Source organism: Bombina bombina, chromosome 4 (assembly GCF_027579735.1).
Source record: "Bombina bombina isolate aBomBom1 chromosome 4, aBomBom1.pri, whole genome shotgun sequence".
In the NCBI taxonomy this organism is placed as follows: domain Eukaryota; kingdom Metazoa; phylum Chordata; class Amphibia; order Anura; family Bombinatoridae; genus Bombina; species Bombina bombina.
Window position 1 is genome coordinate 1093844055 of NC_069502.1, and position 22309 is coordinate 1093866363.

At 39.2% G+C, this 22309-nt stretch overlaps 1 protein-coding gene across 1 annotated transcript in view; it reads left to right on the top strand.

The window, feature by feature from the left end:
- The window catches only part of THADA (THADA armadillo repeat containing), a 1857831-nt gene that overhangs the window by 1516410 nt on the left and 319112 nt on the right, over positions 1-22309 (top strand). The window contains exons 32-33 of the mRNA XM_053712286.1: positions 19944-20332; positions 21355-21479. Coding sequence (XP_053568261.1) covers positions 19944-20332; positions 21355-21479 — 514 coding nt within the window. The remainder of the gene's footprint in view (positions 1-19943; positions 20333-21354; positions 21480-22309) is intronic.

Genomic DNA, 22309 nt, shown 5'->3' on the forward strand with positions numbered 1-22309 from the left:
ATGTTTAATGAACTTAAACTGTGTGTGTGTCTATATGCCTGTGTGTATGAGTGTGTGTGTGAATATGCCTGTGTGTGTGAATGTGCCTGTGTGTATGAGTGTGCCTGTGTGTGTGAATGTGCCTGTGTGTGTGAATGTGCCTGTGTGTATGAGTGTGCCTGTGTGTTTGAGTGATTGTGCCTGTGTGTGAGTGTGCCTGTGTGTATGAGTGTGCCTGTGTGTGTGTGCCTGTGCCTGTGTTTGTGAATGTGCCTGTGTGTGTGTGTGTGTGTGTACCTGTGTTTGTGCCTGTGAGTGTGCCTGTGTGTGTGTGAGTGTGCCTGTATGTGAATGTGCCTGTGTGTGTGTGTGCCTGTGTGAGTGTGCAAGTCAGCGCTGTGCTACAGCCAGACTGTGAAGGTAGGCAGTCATTGAGGACACTGGGGACATGACATTTTGTCCATAGGTTTTTTTTTATTTTTAGGAAATTTGGGTACAAATAAAACCCTCTGTTTGTGTGTTGTGTGTGTATGTGAGTTTATGACTCTGCTAGTCAAACTGTGAAGGAAGGCAGTCAATGGGGACTCTGGGGACAGACCAACAGACAGACTATACTGCATGAGAAGTGCCTGGTAGTCACTGGAAGAAATATCTACATATGAGCTTAGCCCTGTCTGTAGGATGGGAAACCATTAAAGACAGCTCTATTCTTGCCTGCCACTCAAGACGTCTGCTCAACATGTGCTGTGGCTTTCATGCAAAGTGCTGAGCTGTAATGGGCTGAGTGGCTGTGTCCAGGCTGCCCTCAGGGACTCCTGCCCCACATATACACTGACTGACAACCAGACAGTAGGTCAGGTGCATGGAAATACTGTTTTCTTTCCTAAGACATGGAGAGTCCATAACGTCATTCAAATTACTAGTGGGAATATTCACTCCTGGCCAGCAGGAGGAGGCAAAGAGCACCACAGCAAAGCTGTTAAGTGTAACTTCCCTTACCCATAACCCCCGGTCATTCTCTTTGCCTCTGTGAATGGAGGAGATGAAGTTAGGTGTCTGAAGATATTTTTCCTTTTTTGGGGTACTTTTCCCTGCAAGCAAAGATTTGGGTCTAGCTGTGTCCACATCAATCTCTTGAGTAAGGGTAGCGGTGGCTTTTAAGCAGTTAGAAAGTGGTGAGGTGGTCCTTGCTCAGTTTTTCTAACATATATTGCTGCCCTTTGTATAGAAAGACTGAGTTGGTTACTCTGTTCTTTCTATTTCTACAGGTCTCTGTAAGGAGTATGTGTCCTTTCACACCTTGTGATCTGTCTTCCTGCCGGACAGCTGGATTTCCAGGTAAGTGTTTTTGTCTTCTAGGTCTTGGAGACTTGCACTTCAGAGGATATTACTGCAATAATTAATTGTGACACATTTATCCTTTATTGGGTGATTTACTTTGGCAGGGTGCAGGCACTGATTATATGACAAGAGAGTTAGGGGTTAGTCTTCCTTATATGTGTGAGGAGGATATACTTTAACATATAATTTTTTATTATGTGGCTCGTTGTTATTGAGGCTCTGATTGGGACTTACAGTGAGGGATAGAAGTGTGTTTATATGCAAAATCGGCTGGCATTTTTACTCTCTGGTTTTTCAAAATGGGGGCTGTATTAAGAAACACGCGCTTTTGTTGTGTTGCCAGGTTTCTTTTCAGCCGATCACATGACTTGCTGCGCTTCCATTCACAGTCTATGAGCAGAGCGGCGGTTTTTGTCTCATCCTCTCTAGAAATCGTCAGGAAGCCCTTTGCTGCAATCTGCAGGATTTTTCTTTGATGCAATATCGTATTTCTCAGGAGGGTCAGGTAGGGCACCTTAGACTGTCTGAGGTGTAGAGGTCCTTATTTAAGGGTTTTATTCTAAAGTACACATTTAGAATAATAGGGAATTTAATTTTTATGTTTAAATCATTTTTATTGAAATTTTGCATAGTACATATGATTCCAGCAGTCGTTTCATATAAAACTAACAAAACTATATAAAAACAGCAGATCACATTTCCATGTATAAACATAAAAATATAAGTATAAACTGGATCTACTAGTGTTATAGTCTCTAACCATTCTCAACAGCCTTGTTGATTGACAGTCCCAGAAATTGTTTTAAGATTGAAAACTACAGTAGTCTTCCCTATCATGACTCTTAGACGTAAACATGGAAAGCAATCTGGAGTAGAGCGACTGTTCTTTCTAAAGAAATATATACCTCCCAGGGGGGGGGGGGGGGGTTAGATGGACTAAGCATATTATAAAAAAATGAACAAATAACAAAAACAACAATAATAAATAACCTTCAGAATATCAGAAACTGTGTTTTCATTTTGAATGTTCTCAACAAGAGTATCTATTGGGATCATCACCACTTATCGAAAAGTCATATCTATTGCATCTTTATATATATGAAAAAAGGCTAACCAGCATATTCAGATCCATTCCTAAGTGTCCAATAGAACCATACCTCATCATTAGTTTCCTTAGTACCCATAGACCAAGATGCTGATTCATACATTGTGCATATAAATTGAATCTTATTTTTAATTAGAGGGCCACAGGGGTGCCCCTACCTTCCAGTATCTCGCTATGCATGTTCTTGTTACTGTGCACAAGATTTTGATGAAAGTATTGATTGGTCTATTGTATTTGTGGAGCTGGGTATTAAGTAATGCTTGTGAGATAGTGAGATGTATTATTTCATCTAAAATATAGCTAATTAGCGAGGAAAGCCTTCTCCATATGTTTTGTATGTCTTTACAATCCCACCACATATGTCTATATGTACCCAGCTCCCCACAACCTCGGTAACATAGTCTGGAACTGTTAGGGATCATGTGGGAGGATCTCAAAGGGGTTAGATACCATCTGTACATTGTTTTCAGGGAATTTTCTTTTAGGTCTGCACTCATTAGTCCTCTACACCTCATTCCACTCATCTCTAGTCAGGACAAGTTCTAGATCTGCTTCCCATCGGAGTAGAATTGGGCTTTTAGTAACATCTCCTATTTTTTGCATCGCTATATATAGTCTACTAATGGAGTGCTTTGGCCTATTTTCTTCCAAACAGATGGCTTCCAACAGGGTTTTAGGTCCATCTGCCTTTAGTTTAAGATATTTATTCATGGAAGAGGAAACCTGGAGGTATAAATACCATTTTAACTTAATAGGGTGTAGTTTGTCCTTTAACTGTGGGAACATCATAATTTTGTTTTGTATCATTAGGTCTGCCACACAATATAAACCTTTATTTTTCCATTTGTCTATATCTCTACGGAACTCCTTCGGCAATAGATATCTAATGTGTATCAGGGTGGATCTAGGTGGCCACATTCCCCTTCTCATAGCCCATTCAGACCATATGTGGGTAGAATTATCTGTCACTAAAGATCTAATTGTTATTGTTTTATTCACCCGGGTTATCTTATCCCATAATCTAGCATCATTGGATTCTCTTCCCTCCAACTCCGCTTCTAATTGAATCCATATAGCTTCCCGTTTTGACCTTGCTACCAGGACATCCTGGGTCAGTCTAACTGTTCTATAGTAGTCAAGTAGGTTAGGGATTCCTAGGCCTCCTAAAGATCTATGGGTCGTCATTAATTTATGTGACAGCCTGGCTGATTTCTTCCCTTTAATAAAAGTTAATATGTCAGATTGTATGCTTGGCAGTTCTGGATGTATGATTTTAATCGGAAGGGCCCTTAAAAGGTATAGAAGGCGTGGTAGGACATTCATCTTTATTGCGGAAATTCTCCCTAACCAGGAGAAACCATATTTCTTCCAATTTAGTATATCTTTTCTAATTGACTTATATAGAGGGGTATAGTTCAACTTATATAATTGCTGAGTTTTAGTTGTTAGGTGGATACCCAAATATTGTAGGGATTGTTTAGCTGTTCTGATTTCAAAGTTTACCTCTAGTAGTTTTTGGGTGTGAGTAGGTATTTCTATAGGTAGCATTTCACATTTGTCTATATTAACGCGAAAACCAGATATATTCGCAAATTTGGTCAGCACTTCAAATAGGTTAGTGAGGGAAACAAGCGGCTTAGTGATCATGAGTAAGATATCATCTGCAAAAAGGGTCAGTTTATATTCAGAATTTTTTATTTTAACTCCCGAGATATCCGGGTGTGCTCTGAGTCTGGCCCCCAGAGGCTCAACACAGAGCGCAAATAAAGGGACAGGGATAGTGAAGAGAGAGAATTCTGTATTGACTTAACTATACTGATTCATCTAAGCTCCTTATTGGAGGAGGGGTTAGGTAATTTAGTCAAAGATTTAGACATGGAGACATTAAAATCTCCAGCCAATAGTATTTTAGATTGAGACCATTGTGTCAAAATGTGGGCAATATTCTTAAAGAACACGTTGACCTTCATTGGGTGCGTAGACGTTGCGTAGTATTATCTCTGTGTTATTAAGTTGTCCCTTCACTATAAGATATCTGCCTTCTGTCTCCGCTATCGTGGACTCATGGGTAAAGTTCACCGTGGCATGAAGGAGAATAGAAACTTCCCTTTTCTTAGCTTCTGCCGTAGCATGATAGTGTTTTGTATGTCAGTGGGCCCAATAACGTGGTATTTGGGGTTTAACAAAGTGGGTTTCTTGAAGGAACAAAATATCTTCTCCGATAGAGTTGTATTGGTTTATTGCGGTGCGTCTCTTAATGTCTGTATTCAGTCCCCTAACATTATGTGAAACTACATGTAATGTGTGCGTTATTTACCTGTTCAAGTGGAGGCAGCTTATGTACCTGACTGTTAGGTTGAGTGTGTGAGTTTGGTTGTTACATACCGGTATGTAAGGCACAGAGTACCTGGAGTCTAGTGGTGAGTCTCCCAGAGTTCTGATATTCTTCAACAAAAAACAACAAATTAATAACATTAAGTTAACATATAAATAAAACAATTGACCAAAATAATGATCCTTGGGTTGGGATCAACCGCTATCGTTCAACGGAAAAGGCTGCTACTAGCGCAGCGTGTGTACATGGGATCAACATACGTCATATTGCTAGTCTGAGATATTGTTACTTCTAATTCTAATGATCCCATATTGATATATTAATCATAGAGTCCTCTTTTGAGTTAAGTTTCAGGTTTTTTGTCTCTTACGATTTACTTTGGACTGTTTAGGTAAAATAGTGTGCGTCTTCTTCTTTGGTGTCTGTTCTGAGGATGTTGCTTGAGTCGATGATGGGATTGTTGGTGTCTCCAGACCTAGAACGCCACACACCTCGTCGATATCTTCTGGTTCCCTGATGGTGATAACTTTGGAATCTTTGGTGATGTAGAGTGTAAATGGGAACCCCCATTTATAGGGAATTTGATGTTCATGAAGAAGTGAAGTTAGCGGTCTCATACTGTTCCTCCGCTGTAGAGTTCGCAGGCTGAGGTCCTGAAAGAATTGTACTACATTGCCTTGGAATTTAAAAGTCGGATTCTTCCGAGAGGCCTGTAGAATCTTTTCTTTGTCTTGGAACAGAGCAAGTTTAATTATAACGTCTCTAGGTGGTAGTCCTTCTTTGGGTTTAGGCTTGAGGGCCCTATGGGCTCTTTCAATCCCCATACAGTAGTTTTCAGGTTCTCCTGTGATTTGATTAAATAACTGGGCTACATAGGACAGGAGATCTTTATTGGAAATTGATTCAGGTATGCCTTTCAGTCTAATATTAGATCTCCTACTCCTATTCTCCAGATCTTCCATTTTGTCCTGCATTTCATTAAGCAGTTGTTGTTGTTACACCACCGACTGAGAGACTTCATTGAGGTCTTCTACTATGGAATCTGTATGCTCTTCCAGGGAGTAAATCCTGCCACCCAGATCAGCAATCTCAGTTTTTATTTCAGATAGGCTTTTAGAAACTGAAGTGTGCATGTTATCTATCTTGTTCCATAACTTCTCAAAGCTTACAGAAATGTCCTTTTTTAGAGACCAGGGCTTTAAGGTCCGCCCTGGTTGCAGGGGGTGATTCTTCCAATAGATTAGCCTCAGTATCTAACTCCTCTGGTTCTTCTGAAGGTCCTTCCGTCGAGCTTGGAGTTTTTAAGCCTTGGAATGCTTTAAAAAAGGTGTTCATGCTGGTTAATTTAGAAGGCTTGTCTCCCTTTGTCACCCTCCTAGAGGACATCTATGAAAGTGTTTTCTTGTTTTCGTATGATCAAGTCTGGATCACTTCACAATCCTTCTTTAGGCCATGGATATAGAATCCTTCTGTCAGTATAATTCTACCAGTTTAGTGCTCTGGTATATAGAACCTCTGACGTTGCAACTTTTCGGTTGCTCTCTCTTCTGGGTGTAAGGATTAGTGGGAGAGGTATTGAGTGCCTTTCAATGTGGCAGGGCACCCTTTTATATAGATAGATATGTCATTTTGATATCACCTAGTATCTAAGCATCCTGGTTATTATCTTCTTTCTGGTATCAGGACATTATCTTTGCTGGTCTCTTGCACGAATTCCCTAATTATGCATTGTTCACAAAGTTATAGGTGTGTATAAGCATCCTAATCCCATGTCACTGTGCCATTGCAATCAATCAGGCTTCCAAATTTAAAACCTTTATTTCAGCTGCTATTTGGGCCATTTTAGGATTCTGGAGCCTTGCAGGGCTGTTAATAGATTGCGAAAGTAATAATAATAATATGCAGTGCTGTGGAAGGGGTGTTGAGCCTGCTTTACCTTTACATCCACCCTCACCTTCTTTTACTTGAAATATGGCGATTTGCGCCAATAACTTCGAATATTCTCCTCTGCCCACTCTCTTTTTCAGAAGATTTTGTATCTCATCCCTGCTGCTTTTCTAATGTGTAGTTCTAATTTATATCCTTTTTGGCGTTGTTTTCGGTGCTTTATTACTTACAAGACTTCCGGAGTAGGCCGCATCCCCGGACTTTCCTAGTAATTTGCCGGTTCTGTTTGTCTGTTATGCCAAACTTTTGCTCAGATCGACTTAAAAACAGTTCCAAATTGGTGAGTATGATGTAGCTTCTATCTCTGATCCTTTTCTAATCCAAATACTCCTTTTTTTGTGTCCCAAAATGCTGTTATTCATCAATTTTTACACGGAGCTTAGCAGTTTAGCTTCTGCTCAAGTTGCTGGCAAGCTTCGCCCCGGAATTTAATTTTTAAAGTGACAGTGTCATTTTAAATATATTTGTCATTCCAATCATTTTTGGGAATCATGTCTTCTATGGATATGGAGCAGGAGTCTGTTCTTATAGGTACATGTTTGTGTCTAGATGCCCAAATTGTTTTACCTATGCACATTTGTTCCTCATGTTTAGAAAAGACATTGAAATGTAAAGATTAATTTCTTTTTTCTGTGCTTAATGCTCTCAGGATGATGCTGTTCAGGCAATGCCACAGCTGTCTCCTCAAACGTCCCAAGCCTCAATGTCGTCACATACAGTGCCCTGCAGTTCCTCTCAACCTCCTGGAAGTTTATTTGCCATCAGATTTTGCTGCTCAGATATCTTCTGTGATATCTGTGACATTATCTGCTTTTCCTGTGTTGGGAAAACGCAAGAGGAAATCTAAACATTTGTCCGATGGCAAGTTGTCTGCTTCCTCTGCTGCCTTGAAGGTTGACCTCCCTCATAAGCCTGATGAGAAGGATACCTCGGTAGCCTCTGAGGGTGAAATCATAGATTCTAATAGTATAATTCCTTTGTCTGAGTCTGAAGAGGTAAACTTCAGATTTAAGCTTGAACACCTCCGCTTACTGCTAAAGGAGGTTCTGGCTACTTTTGGATGACTTTAACGCTTCTGTCGCTGTCAACCCTAAGAAATCTAGTAAACTTAACAAATACTATGTTCCTTCCGCTGTGGAAGTATTTCCTGTTCCAGACCATGTGTCGGAGATCATTGCACAGGAATGGGATAAACCTGGGATACCTTTCTCCCTGTCTCTTGTTTTCAAAAAGATGTTTCCTGTAGCTGACTCAATTTGAGACTCTGGCGTACAGTACCTAAAGTAGAAGGGGCTATTTCTACTCTGGCTAAGAGAACCATGATTTCTATTGAGGATAGTTGTTCTTTTAAGGATCCCATGGACAAAAAGCTAGAGGCCTATTTGAAGAAGATGTATGTTCATCAGGGTCTACAATGGCAACCTGCAGTTTGTATTGCCACAGTAGCAAGAGCAGCATCTTATTGGTGTTATGCCTTGTCCAAACTGATTTTATAGGACACTCCATTGGAGGAGATCCTAGATAGGATTAAGGCTCTCAAGCTGGCCAATTCCTTTATCTCTGATGCTAACATGCAAGTAATTAGACTGGGAGCCAAGATGTCTGACTTTACTGTCCTAGCACGCCGGGCTCTGTGGCTTAAATCATGGTCAGCTGATGTTACCTCTAAGTCCAAGCTTTTATCTCTACCTTACAAGGGTAAGACCCTAATCAGTCCTGGTCTGACGGAGATAATTTCTGAAATTACAGGTGGAAAGGGGTCCTTTCTACCACAAGACAAGAAGAATAGATCTAAAGGACGTCAAAGTAATTTTTGTTCTTTTCATAACTTCAAAGGCCAAAAGTCTTCCTCTCCCTTATCCAAGCAGGAGCAGTCCAAGTCTTCCTGGAAAGCCAATCAGTCTTGGAACAAGGGAAAACAATCAAAGAAACCCTCTGCTAAGACTAAGTCAGCATGAAGGGTCTGCCCCCGGTCGAGGATTGGATCAGGTGGGGGGCAGACTTTCCTTGTTTCGTTTGGCGTGGATATGAGATGTCCCATATCCTTGGGCTGTGGACATAGTATTTTAGGGGTACAAAATAGATTTCAAATCTTGTCATCCCAAGGGCAGATTTCTCCTCTCATGGTTATCTGTGGATCAGGTAAAAAGAGAGGCATTCTTAAAGTGCATGCAGGACCTTTCCTCCCTGGGAGTGATTGTTCTAGTTCCAGTAAGAGACCAAGGTCTAGGATTTTATTTGAATCTGTTTGTGGTTCTCAAGAAAGAGGGAACTTTTTAACCCTTTTTAGACCTGAAGTGTCTCAACAAGTTTCTCAGTGTTCCGTCCTTCAAAATGGAAAGCAATCGTTCCATTCTTCCTTTGGTCCAAGAAGGTCAGTTCATGACGACCATAGACCTGAAGGATGCGTTATCTTCATGTTCCCATCCACAGGGATCATCATCAGTTTCTGAGATTTGCTTTTCTAGACAAGCATTTTCAGTTTGTGTCTCTTCCGTTTGGCCTTGCTACAGCTCCCAGAATCTTCTCAAAGGTTCTGGGGGCTCTCTTGGCAGTTGTCAGGTCTCAGGGAATTGCGGTGGCTCCTTACCTGGATGATATATTGGTTCAGGTGCCATTTTTTCAACAAGCAAACTCTCATACAGAGATCTTGTTGTCTTTTCTATGTTCCCACGGATGGAAAATGAATCTGGAGAAGAGTTCCCTTGTACCAGCTGCAAGGGTGGTTTTCTTAGGGACCATCATCGATTCCCTATCTATGAAATATTTTCTGATGGAGGTAAGAAGATCCAAGCTTCTCTCTACTTGCCTCTCTCTACAGTCTACTGTTCAGCCATCGGTGCCTCAATGTAAGGAGGTAATTGGTCTGATGGTAGCTTCCATGGACATCATTCCCTTTGCTCGATTCCATTTGAGAGCTCTGCAGTTATGCATGCTCAGACAATGGAGCAGAGACTATTCGGATCTATCTCAGAGGATAGATCTAAACCAGTGGACAAGGGAGTTTCTCTTGTGGTGGATTTCTCAGGATCATCTGTCTAAGGGCACATGCTTTCGGAGACCCTCCTGGGTGATTGTGACCATGGATGCCAGCCTGCTAGGCTGGGGAGCAGTATGGGACTCGTTAAAGGCTCAGGGCCTATGGTCTCGGGAGGAGTCTTCTCTCCCAATAAACATTTTGGAGTTGAGAGTGATCTTCAATGCTCTGATGTCCTGGCCTCAGTTGTCCTTAGCCCGGTTTATCAGGTTCTAGTCGGACAACATCACCTCAGTGGCTTACATCAACCACCAGGGAGGAACTCGGAGTTCCTTGGCCATGAAGGAGATTACTCGCATTCTGCAGTGGATGGAAGCTCACAAATGTCTTCTTTCTGCAATCCACATTCCAGGTGTGATCAACTGGGAGGCGGATTTCCTGAGCAGACAAACCTTTCATCCCGGGAAGTGGACTCACCATCTGGAGATGTCCAGGTTAACCCTCAAGTGGGGAGTACCGGAATTGGATCTGATTGCGTCTCATCAAAACTCCAAGCTTCCAAGGTACGGTTCAAGGTCAAAAAATCCTCAGGCCGCTCTGATAGATGCTCTGGCGGTTCCATGGGATTTTGGTCTAGCTTACCTGTCTCAGGAGGAGTCTTCTCTCCCACTAAATATTTTGGAGTTGAGAGCTATCTTCAATGCTCTGATGGCCGGCCTCAGTTGTCCTTAGCCCGGTTTATCAGGTTCTAGTCGGACAACATCACCTCAGTGGCTTACATCAACCACCAGGGAGGAACTATGAGTTCCTTGGCCATGAATTAGATGACTTGCATTTTGCAGTGGGCGGAAGCTCACAATTGTCTTCTTTCTGCAATCCACATTCCAGGAGTGGACAACTGGGAGGCAGATTTCCTGAGCAGACAAACCTTTCATATTAAGCTGTTATCTTGGACGGTTTTGTTTCTTATTGCTATCTCTTCTGCTCGGAGAGTTTCTGAACTCTCGGCTTTGCAATGCATTCGCCTTACCTTATTTTTCATGCCAATAAGGCGGTCCTTCGTACTAAATTGAGGTTTCTCCCTAAGTTGGTTTCGGATAGAAATATTAATCAGGAAATTGTTGTTCCTTCTCTCTGTCCTAATCCTTCCTCTCATAAGGAACGTCTGTGGCACAACTTGGATGTGGTGCGCGCTCTAAAATTCTACCTACATGCTACTAAGGATTTTCCGCCAGTCTTCTGCCCTGTTTGTTTGTTTCTCTGGAAAGCGTAAGGGTCAGACGGCTACTTCTACTTCTCTTTCCCTCTGGTTGAGAAGAATGATTCATTTTGCTTATGAGACTGCTGGACAGCAGCCTCCTGATAGACTTAAAGCTCATTCTACAAAGGCTGTCTCCTCTTCTTGGGCTTTCAAAAATGAAGTTTTTGAAGAACAGATTTGCAGGGCTGCAACTTGGTCCTCTCTGCATACTTTTGCCTCGGCTGAGACCTCTTTTTTGGGAGAAAGGTTATTCAAGCGGTGGTGCCTTCTATTTAGGTCTACCTGTCTTGTTCTCCCTCCCTGTTCATTCTGTGTCCTCTAGCTTGGGTATTGGTTCCCACTAGTAATTGGAATGACATTGTGGACTCTCCATGTCTTAGGAAAGAAAACTAAATTTATGCTTACCTGATAAATTTCCACAACCCTACCCTTTAGATTAAAACAGTATTTTTTTTTACTGAACCTCAGGCACCTCTACACCTTTGTGTTATTTTCTTTTTCCATTTGCCTTCAGCTGAATGACTGGGGGTTGTAGGTAAAGGAAGTGACACTTAACAGCTTTGCTGTGGTTCTCTTTGCCTCCTCCTGCTGGCCAGGAGTGTTCGGAAATAAATAAATTTATCAGGTAAGCATACATTTTGTTTCTTTCATGTAATTGGCAAGAGTCCATGAGCTAGTGACGTATGGGATATACAATCCTACCAGGAGGGGCAAAGTTTCCCAAACCTCAAAATGCCTATAAATATACCCCTCACCAAACCCACAATTCAGTTTTACAAACTTTGCCTCCTATGGAGGTGGTGATGTAAGTTTGTGCTAAGATTTCTACGTTGATATGCGCTTCTCAGTATTTTGAAGCCCGATTCCTCTCAGAGCACAGTGAATGTCAGAGGGATGTGAAGGGAGTATCACCTATTGAATGCAATGGTTTTCCTCACGGGGGATCTATTTCATAGGTTCTATTATCGGTTGTAGAGATTCATCTCCTACCTCCCTTTTCAGATCGACGATATACTCTCATATTCCATTCCCTCTACTGATAACCGTTTCAGTACTGGTTTGGCTCTCTGCTATATGTGGATGGGTGTCTTTTGGTAAGTATGTTTTTTATTACTTAAGACACCTCAGCTATGGTTTGGCACTTTAGGCATTTATATAAAGTTCTAAATATATGTATTGTACTTATATTTGCCATGGTTCAGGTTTCAGTATATTTCCTTTTGCAGACTGTCAGTTTCATATCTGGGAAATGTTTTTTTAGGAAAAAAAAAATTTCTTACCTGGGGTTTAGTCTGTTTTTCAATTGACTGTCTTTTAAATTTGCGGCCATAATTAGGCTCGCGAGGGCGCAAAATGCCAAAGTTTATTGCGTCATTCTTGGCGCAAGATTTTTTTGGCGCGAAGTTAAGTTCGTTGATGCAAATTCGTCATTTCTGGCGTCTTAGTTGACGCTGAGTCCTTCACAAGGATGCGTCATCCGTGATGCGAGTGTGTCATTCCGGACATTTTTGGCGCCAATTTTTTTTTTACTGTTTGTTATGTGTCATACTTAGCGCCAACTATTTTCATTATTTAAGACCCCATTTCTATTTGCCTCCTGCCTTTTTTCTATGTCAGAGGGCTATGCTGTTTGCATTTTTTTCCCATTCCTGGAACTGCCATATAAGGAAATTAATAATTTTGCTTTATATGTTGTTTTTTTCTCTTACATTTGCAAGATGTCTCAATCTGATCCTGTCTCAGAAGTCTCTGTTGGATCCCTGCTGCCTGATAACAGTTTTACCAAAGCTAAGTGCATTTGTTGTAAACTTGTGGAGGTTATATCTCCTGCTGTGGTTTGTAATAGTTGTCATGATAAACTTTTACATGCAGAGAATGTATCCATCAGTAGTAGTTCATTACCTGTTGCTGTTCCTTCAACATCTAATGCACAAGATATACCTGTAAATTTAAAATAATTTATTTCTGATGCTATTCAGAAGGCTTTGTCTGCCATCCCGCCTTCTAATAAACGTAAAAGGTCTTTTAAAACTTCTCATAAAGTTGATGAAATTTCAAATGACCGGCAATATGCTGATTTATCCTTCTCTGATGGGGATCTATCTGATTCAGAAGATCCTGCCTCAGATATTGACACTGACAAATCTTATTTATTTAAATGGAGTATATTCGTTCTTTGTTAAAAGAAGTGTTGATTACATTGGATATGGAGGAAACTAGTCCTCTTGATATTAAAACTAGTAAACGTTTAAATTCTGTTTATAAACCTCCTGTTGTTATTCCAGAGGTTTTTCCAGTTCCTGATGCTATTTCTGATATGATTTCTAAGGAATGGAATAGGCCTGGTACTTTTTATTCCTTCTTCAAGGTTTAAAAAATTGTATCCTTTGCCAGCAGTTTCTTTAGAGTTTTGGGAAAAGATCCCCAAAGTTGATGGTGCTATCTCTGCTCTTGCTAAACGTACTACTATTCCTACGGAAGATAGCACTTCTTTTAAAAACCTTTTAGATAGGAAACTTGAATCTTATCTAAGGAAAGCTTATTTATATTCAGGTCATCTTCTCAGGCCTGCAATTTCTTTGGCTGATGTTGCAGCTGCATCAACCTTTTGGTTGGAACATTTAGCGCAACAAGAATTGGATTCTGATTTGTCTAGCATTGTTCGCTTGCTTCTACATGCTAATCATTTTATTTGTGATGCCATTTTTGATATCATCAAAATTGATGTTAAATCTATGTCTTTAGCTATTTTAGCTAGAAGAGCTTTGTGGCTTAAATCTTGGAATGCTGACATGACTTCTAAGTCCAGATTACTATCTTTTTCTTTCCAAGGTAATAAGTTATTTAATTCTCAGTTGGATTCAATAATTTCAACCGTCACTGGGAGGAAGGGAGTTTGCCTCAGGATAAAAGACCTAAGTGTAAATTTAAAGCTTCTAACCGTTTTCGTTCCTTTCGACAAAATAAGGAACAGAAACCTAATCCTTCCCCCAAGGAATCTGTTTCCAATTGGAAGCTTCCCTCAAATTGGAATTGGAATAAATCCAAGCCATTTAAGAGATCAAAGCCAGCCCCCCAATCCGCATGAAGGTGCGGCCCTCATTCCAGCTCAGCTGGTAGGGGCAGATTAAGATTTTTCAAAGATGTTTGGATCAATGGATTCAGAGTATTGTTTCTCAGGGGTACAGAATAGGATTCAGAGTAAGACCGCCTGTGAGAAGATTTTTTCTCTCACGCATTCCAGCAAACCCAGTAAAGGCTCAGGCTTTCCTGAAGTGTGTTTCAGACCTGGAGTTATCAGGGGTAATCATGCCAGTTCCGTTTCAGGAACAGGGTCTGGGGTTTTATTCAAATCTATTCATTGTCCCAAAGAAAGAAAATTCATTCAGTTCAGTTTTGGATCTAAAAATTTTGAATCGATATGTAAGAGTGCCAAATTTCAAGATGGTGACTATAAGGACTATTCTGCCTTTTGTTCAGCAAGGGCATTATATGTCCACAATAGACTTACAGGATGCATATCTTCATATTCCGATTCATCCAGATCACTATCAGTTCCTGAGATTCTCTTTTCTAGACAAGCATTACCAATTTGTTGCTCTTCCTTTTGGCCTAGCGACAGCTCCAAGAATCTTTTCAAAGGTTCTCGGTGCCCTACTCTCTGTAATCAGAGAGCGGGGTATTGCGGTGTTTCCTTATTTGGACGATATCTTGGTACTAGCTCAGTCTTTACATTCTGCAGAATCTCACATGAATCAGCTAGTGTTGTTTCTTCAAAGACATGGTTGGAGGATCAATTTACCAAAAAGTTCCTTGATTCCTCAGAGAAGGGTCACCTTTTTAGGTTTCCAGATAGATTCAGTGTCTATGACTCTGTCTTTAACAGACAAGAGACGTTTGAAATTGGTTGCAGCTTGTCGGAACCTTCAGTCTCAGTCATTCCCTTCAGTAGTTATGTTCATGGAAGTTTTAGGTCTCATGACTGCAGCATCGGACGCAATCCCTTTTGCTCGTTTCATATGAGACCTCTCCAGCTTTGTGTACTGAACCAATGGTGCAGGGATTATACAAGGATATCACAATTAATATTCTTAAATCCCAATGTTCGACTATCTCTGACTTGGTGGTTAGATCACCATCGTATTATTCTAGGGGCCTCTTTCGTTCATCCAACCTGGACTGTGATCACAACAGATGCAAGTCTTTCAGGTTGGGGAGCTGTTTTGGGATCTCTGACAGCACAAGGAGTTTGGAAATCTCAAGAGGCAAGATTACCATTAAATATTTTGGAACTCCGTGCGATTCTCAGGGCTCTTCAGTTTTGGCCTCTATTGAAGAGAGAACCGTTCATTTGTTTTCAGACAGACAATATCACAACTGTGGCATATGTCAATCATCAGGGTGGGACTCACAGTCCTCAAACTATGAAAGAACTATCTTGGATACTTGTTTGGGCAGAATCCAGCTCCTGCCTAATTTCTGCGGTTCATATCTCAGGTATAGACAATTGGGAAGCAGATTACCTCAGTCGTCAGACTTTACATCTAGGAGAGTGATCTCTCTATCCAGATGTGTTTTCTCAAGTTGTTCAGATGTGGGGTCTTCCAGAAATAGATTTGATGGCATCTCATCTAAACAAGAAACTTCCCAGGTACCTGTACAGGTCCAGGGATCCTCAGGCGGAAGCAGTGGATGTGTTGACACTTCCTTGGTGTAATCAACCTGCTTGTATTTTCCTGCCTCTAGTTCTTTTTCCGAAAGGGATCTCCAAGATCATCATGGAGCATTCGTTTGTGCTGCTGGTGGCTCCAGAATGGTCTCACAGGTTTTGGTATGCGGATCTTGTTCGGATGTCCAGTTGCCAACCGGCCACTTCCATTAAGGCCAGACCTTCTATCTCAAGGTCCGTTTTTCCATCAGGATCTCAAATCATTGAATTTGATGCTATGGAAATTGAACGCTTAGTGCTTTGTCATAGAGGTTTTTCTGACGTGATTAATACTATGTAAATCTGTTTCTAGAACGATTTATTATCGAGTCTGGAAGACTTACATTTCATTTTGTTCCTCTCATAAATTCTCTTGGCATTCTTTTAGAATTCCTAGAATTTTACAGTTTCTTCAGGATGGTTTGGATAAAGGTTTGTCTGCAAGTTCCTTGAAAGGACAAATCTCTGCTCTTTCTGTCTTATTTCACAGAAAGATTGCTAAACTTCCTGATATTCATTGTTTTGTGCAGGCGTTGGTTCGTATCAAGCCTGTCATTAAATCAATCTCTCATCCTTGGAGTCTCTCATCTCCATTTGAGCCTATGCATTCTTTGGACATTAAAATACTTTCTTGGAAAGTGTTGTTTCTTTTGGCCATCTCTTCTGCTAGAAGAGTTTCTGAATTATCAGCTCTCTCTTGTGAATCTCCTTTTCTGATTTTTCATCAGGATAAAGCAGTTTTGCGGACTTCATTTAAATTATTACCTAACGTTGTAAATTCTAACAACATTAATAGAGAAATTGTTCCATCTTTGTGTCCTAATCCAAAGAATTCTTTGGAGAAATCTTTACATTATTTGGATGTGGTGAGAGCTCTGAAATATTATGTTGAAGCTACTAAAGATTTCAGGAAGACTTCTAGTCTATTTGTTATCTTTTCTGGTTCCAGGAAAGGTCAGAAGGCTTCTGCCGTTTCCTTTGGCTTCGTGGTTAAAGCTTTTGATTAATCAAGCTTATTTGGAGTCGGGTCAAGCCCCGCCTCAGAGAATTACAGCTCATTCTATTAGATCAGTCTCCACTTTGTGGGCTTTTAAGAATGGAGCTTCAGTTGATCAGATTTGCAAAGCTGCAACTTGGTCTTCTTTGCATACATTTACTAAATTCTACCATTTTTATGTATTTGCTTCTTCGGAAGCGGTTTTTGGTAGAAAAGTTCTTCAGGCAGCTGTTTCAGTTTGATTCTTCTGCTTTTGATTTAAGTTTTTTCCTTTCATTTATGAGATTAAAACTCATAATTTGGGTTGTGGATTTATTTTTTCAGCGAAAAATTGCTGTTTTTTTTTTTTATCCCTCCCTCTCTAGTGACTCTTGCGTGGAGTTCCACATCTTGGGTATTGCTATCCCATACGTCACTAGCTCATGGACTCTTGCCAATTACATGAAAGAAAACATAATTTATGTAAAAACTTTCCTGATAAATTAATTTCTTTCATATTGGCAAGAGTCCATGAGGCTTACCCTTTTTATGGTGGTTATGATTTTTTGTATAAAGCACAATTATTTCCAAATTCCTTGGTTGATGCTTTTTACTCCTTTCTTTATCACCCCACTTCTTGGCTATTCGTTAAACTGAATTGTGGGTGTGGTGAGGGGTGTATTTATAGGCATTTTGAGGTTTGGGAAACTTTGCCCCTCCTGGTAGGATTGTATATCCCATACATCACTAGCTCATGGACTCTTGCCAATATGAAATAAATGAATTTATCTGGTAAGTTCTTACATAAATTATGTTTTTTTACAAACCTGTATTGACGTCGGCTTTTCAACTTATGGCATGTAAACCTATGGAAGATGGTATATACCTACAACTTTCGAATGTAAATGATTCAGTTTTAAAGAGAGAGAAAAAATGTTTCTGTTTCTAACCAGCGCTGATGTTATTATTTGTTAACAATTTAGGATTCAATTTGAATTCTGTCTTATATTTTTTTAATGTAAGACGTTCATAATTTTATTCTGTTATCATTAAATACAAACTATGTATAAAAAGTAGAGGTGCCCATATCCTTACTGCTTTAGAGCTAATTCCACTTTGGTGCTACATATTTACTTAACCCTTGAGAGAAGGGGATCTAGGAAGTTTTAGCAACATTAGGATTATCGCGTTATAGGTATAATTTTATTTTTGTGTGCAAGATAGAATTATACTATTTTTGGAATAGTGGTAAAGGGAAATGAAACCCAATTTTTTTTTCATGATTCAGATAGAGAAAACATTTTAATAAAGGTTTCTAATTTACTTCTATTATCAAATGTGCTTTGTTCTCTTGCTATTATTTGTTGAGAAGATATCTAGATAGGTAGAGTAGACATGTTTGGCACTCTACATGACAGGAAATAGTGCTGCCATCTAGTGTTCCTGCTAATGTATAACATTATTGCAAAACTGCTGCCATCTAGTGTTCCTGCTAATGTATAACATTATTGCAAAACTGCTGTTATATAGTGCTGCAGACTCATTCCTGAACTTACCTTCCTGCTTTTCAACAAAGGATAACAAGAAAACAAAGAACATTTGATAATAGAAGTAGATTGGAAAGTTGTTTAAATTGTATGTTCTGTCTGAATCATGAAAGAAAAATGTTGGGTTGTATGGCACTTTTAAAATAGTTGTAAATCGAATCAGAAGTCTGATTTTTATTTTGTCCTCCTGATGCCAGCAAGGGCCAGTTTCTTCCAAAAGTTTATTTTTGTGCCAATTATATTTTCTCTGTGATTCTGATGGTTTGTGAAAAAAGTCAGTTTTCTCCTGATGCCAGAAAGGCCAAGATTCTTCTAAAAGTTTATTTATTTATTTATTTATTTTTTTTTTTTTTTAAGGCAATACTGTTGTCTCTGTTATTCTGATGTGGGCTAGGAGTATGCAGTTTATTTTATATGATTATCATGGAGCCTCAGTGTATCAGTTATGCAAGGCAGCAACATGGTCTTCCTTCCATGCCTTCAATATTTCTACCAGCTCAGTGTGCTTGATTTGATATGACGTTCCTCAGACCTAGGCAAGTGAACTGTGTGTTCCCATAGACCGCAATGTAAATATATATATATATGTTTATGCGTATATACATATATAATTTGTATTAATATGTGTATATACACATATTAACACATAAATATATATGTATATATTCATATATATATATATATTTTAAAATGCTGCACTGTGCTGCACTACTTACCCCCTTCGTTTCATCTGTAGCGGCATCAAAACGAGGCTCCCATAGGAGCCTATGGAAGCACGCTCTCGTGAGCGCAATGCTTCCTATCAATTTGCTTGTAATAACAACACACATTATCATGTGCTGGTATTACAAAGTGGAGCGCTAATATAGCTTGCTCGCAATCGATATTTAGTGCTCCTCTTGTAATCTGTCACTAAATAGGTTCTTGCTTTGTTATGGGTAAACTGATTCCAGCTGGAACGAACAGAATTAACTGCAGGTGTCTCTACCTACTCCAGTGGGCAGAGGACATGAACCCACTAAGCTGCTGAACCAAGACTGAATGTTTGTTATTAAATAAGCATATCCATTATTTTTGTCACTTATTCATTCTGTTTATGTATTTGTTATTATTTAGACCTTTTTACATGAACATGGTGTGTACATTACATGTCCAGCCCTGCAAGTAAGCAAATGGTATTAATAGAACAGAAAACTACATTTATCTGGCATACGCCTACACATGAATACGTTTTGTAACTGACATTAAAGTGGATCTATCACCAAACAACAGTCTATGTTGTAATTAAGGGATATATCACTCTTTTTTTTTAAGTTTTACAAGCCATTATTTAAAAAGTAAATTGGTTTTCATAGATACGCCCTTCTGTGTAATAACTTGGCATGGTGCTCCAATTAGTTTTTATTGTGGCCAAAAATTATCAATCTACATAGGACTCAAGGAAATAGGCCCCCTATCCCGTATTAATTGAACTTATATTGCCACAAATTACTGTAGTTGTGCAGTTTATAGAAATCTTTAGGACACATTTTAGCTGCCATTTGTGACTCTTTGTAATTTGGTTTCAGATTTTCTTTGCTATGTAATATATTTTACAATATATAAATAAAAACAAACAAATAGCAGAAGTATTATCATTTACTTGGGACTTTCCACCTTGGTCCTTAGTGCATTAATGTTGAAATCCTAATTTACTTATTTAACTTTTTTATAAACAAATGTGTTGTTTTTTTTTAACTGTTTATATATGTGTTGCTTTCTCCCTAGACTCAGTAACTTTTTCGGACAATGTCTTTTCTATCGTTGATGATTGCCAATTGGAAAAAGACACTTACCATAGTGCAGCCGTTCCTGGCCTTGTACAATACTTACAGAGTGTTGCACGATTAGTTTTATCACAACTGACTCTGAGAGCCAAGCCTGAGATGTCAAACACGGGTCAGTTGGATGCTGCTGCCAACCGTATTTCTTCCACAAGTCTGGTCCAGAGTATGCTAAAGTCAGATTTCCATGAAGTGCGCTTGTTGGTACTTGAATTTATATTACAATGGATCAAAAATTCTGCAGAGGCTGCACGGTTGTATGTGTCATCTGACGTTCAAGAAACACTTTTAGAGACGTTAATAAAAGAAAGTAATTCTGAATGTTTATGCCAAGTAAGTATACCAAAAATAAATACTGCAATTTTATATTATATTTTGATATGATATGATATATATAATATATATATATATATATATATATATATATATATATATATATATGTGTGTGTGTGTGTGACACTGAATTTTTTCCTGGGGGGTGGGGTGGGGTCAGTGATCAGTGCAAAAAACCTTGGTAGCTGATAACTAGAAAGTATTATTATAAAAAAAATATATATATATATATATAAATAGCACATCCTTCTTATTTTAAAGGGACATGAAAGCCAAACATTTATTTCATGATACAGATAGAGAATACAATATTTAACAACGTTTCAATGTACTTCTATTATTTAATTTGTCGGATTTCCTTTGTTGAATAAATAGCAATGCACATGGTGAGCCAATCATATCTATGTGCATCCAGCAATCAGCAGCTACTGAGCGTATTTAAATATGCTTTACAACAAAGGATATCAAAAGAATGAATCTAATTAGATAAAAAAGGGGAAAATTGAATGCTATTTCTAAATCATTAAAGAAAAAAATGTGTTTCATGTCCCTTTAACAAATGAGGTTCCAATAGATTGTAGTATTTTTTCATTACAAAGAATGGAAAGAAATAAAATGATACATGACCAGATCCAGAAATTTTTATGTCCTCGCATTTATTGTTTAAATGTTCATCGTTTCTAGATTTATAGATCAAGTGCAGGTTATGAGAATCTATTTATCACACAATCTTTAAATCACCGTTGGAAGAGATGTTGGCAGTTATGTTAGTCACAGGAGCTGAACGAATAAACAGTGTAAGATGACAGAGGGGTTGGTCAGTGAGCTTAACCCCTTAACTGCCAAAGCATGCTGCAATGCAGCGTGCTTCAGTTTTTTCTGGTAGCCTGGTATATGTGTAGTATAGGTGATTTGCTTTAGTTCTGTCGGACAGATGGTAAAAGAAAAAAAGCATGTTTTAAAAAAAATAAACAGTACCTTTCTTGAAACAATTTAAAATATATATCACTATTCTATTACAGGTGCTAAGGATCCATTATGGATTAGAGACTGAAACTGTATTACTGATGGCAAAAAATCATCTCCTGGTGGAGCATAATGAATTCTTAAGGAAAATTGTAAAGCTTGCATCTACATCAAGCCAAAGGTATTTCCTAACTATAGTGAGGACATAGATTCCGTTTGCCGCTGCTAGCCTATTAAGCTAAATATTATATACACAAATTCTACACATTATGATGATTGTAGGGTAAACTGATTTTCTAATGTTTACAAGCTTTAAATACACGAGTTTAGCTGACTTGTGAGTTGGGATTTTAAGTTATTATCAACCCTGGAAATGTGAAGTAAATCAGCTCAGTACTTATTTGAGCTATTAAGGTATGAATATTTTATATTGTTTAATATGGCTATAGGAGGCTATTTAGACAAAGCTATATTTAAAACCTCTTTGCCCTCTTCTGTGTATTGCATTGCTAGATTTAGCTGATGAACAATTGGATAGAAGACCGGCCTGTGCTTTGGGCCGGGGGACAGGGGCACCTGCCAGGGCCCTGTGCTTGGGGGCCCTGCACTTTCAGGGGTGAGGATAGGAAAAGGTGCAATGTATATCCCAAAGAAGTGTTTATGGTATCAGGAGGTGTAATATAAACTGTTATTCTTTATATAGGTAACACTGAATGTTGGGAGAGGGGTGGGCCATACAGGGGGCGAACCATACAGGGGAGGGGAAAAAGAGTCCTGGGCTGTGGGGCCCCCTGCAAATTTGTCTTACCCAGGGCCCCACAAATGCAAAGGGTGTCCCTGATTCAGAAGTATAAACCAAAATAAGGTGGTGCAGTAATTTTTCCTGGTTGTTCTTGCATGTTGCAACTTTCATGATTCTCAACATTTTAAAGTTGTTTCCAATTTACTTCTCTTATCACATTTCCTTTGTTCTGTTAGTATTCTTTGTTTTATTTTTGTGCTTTTATGTCA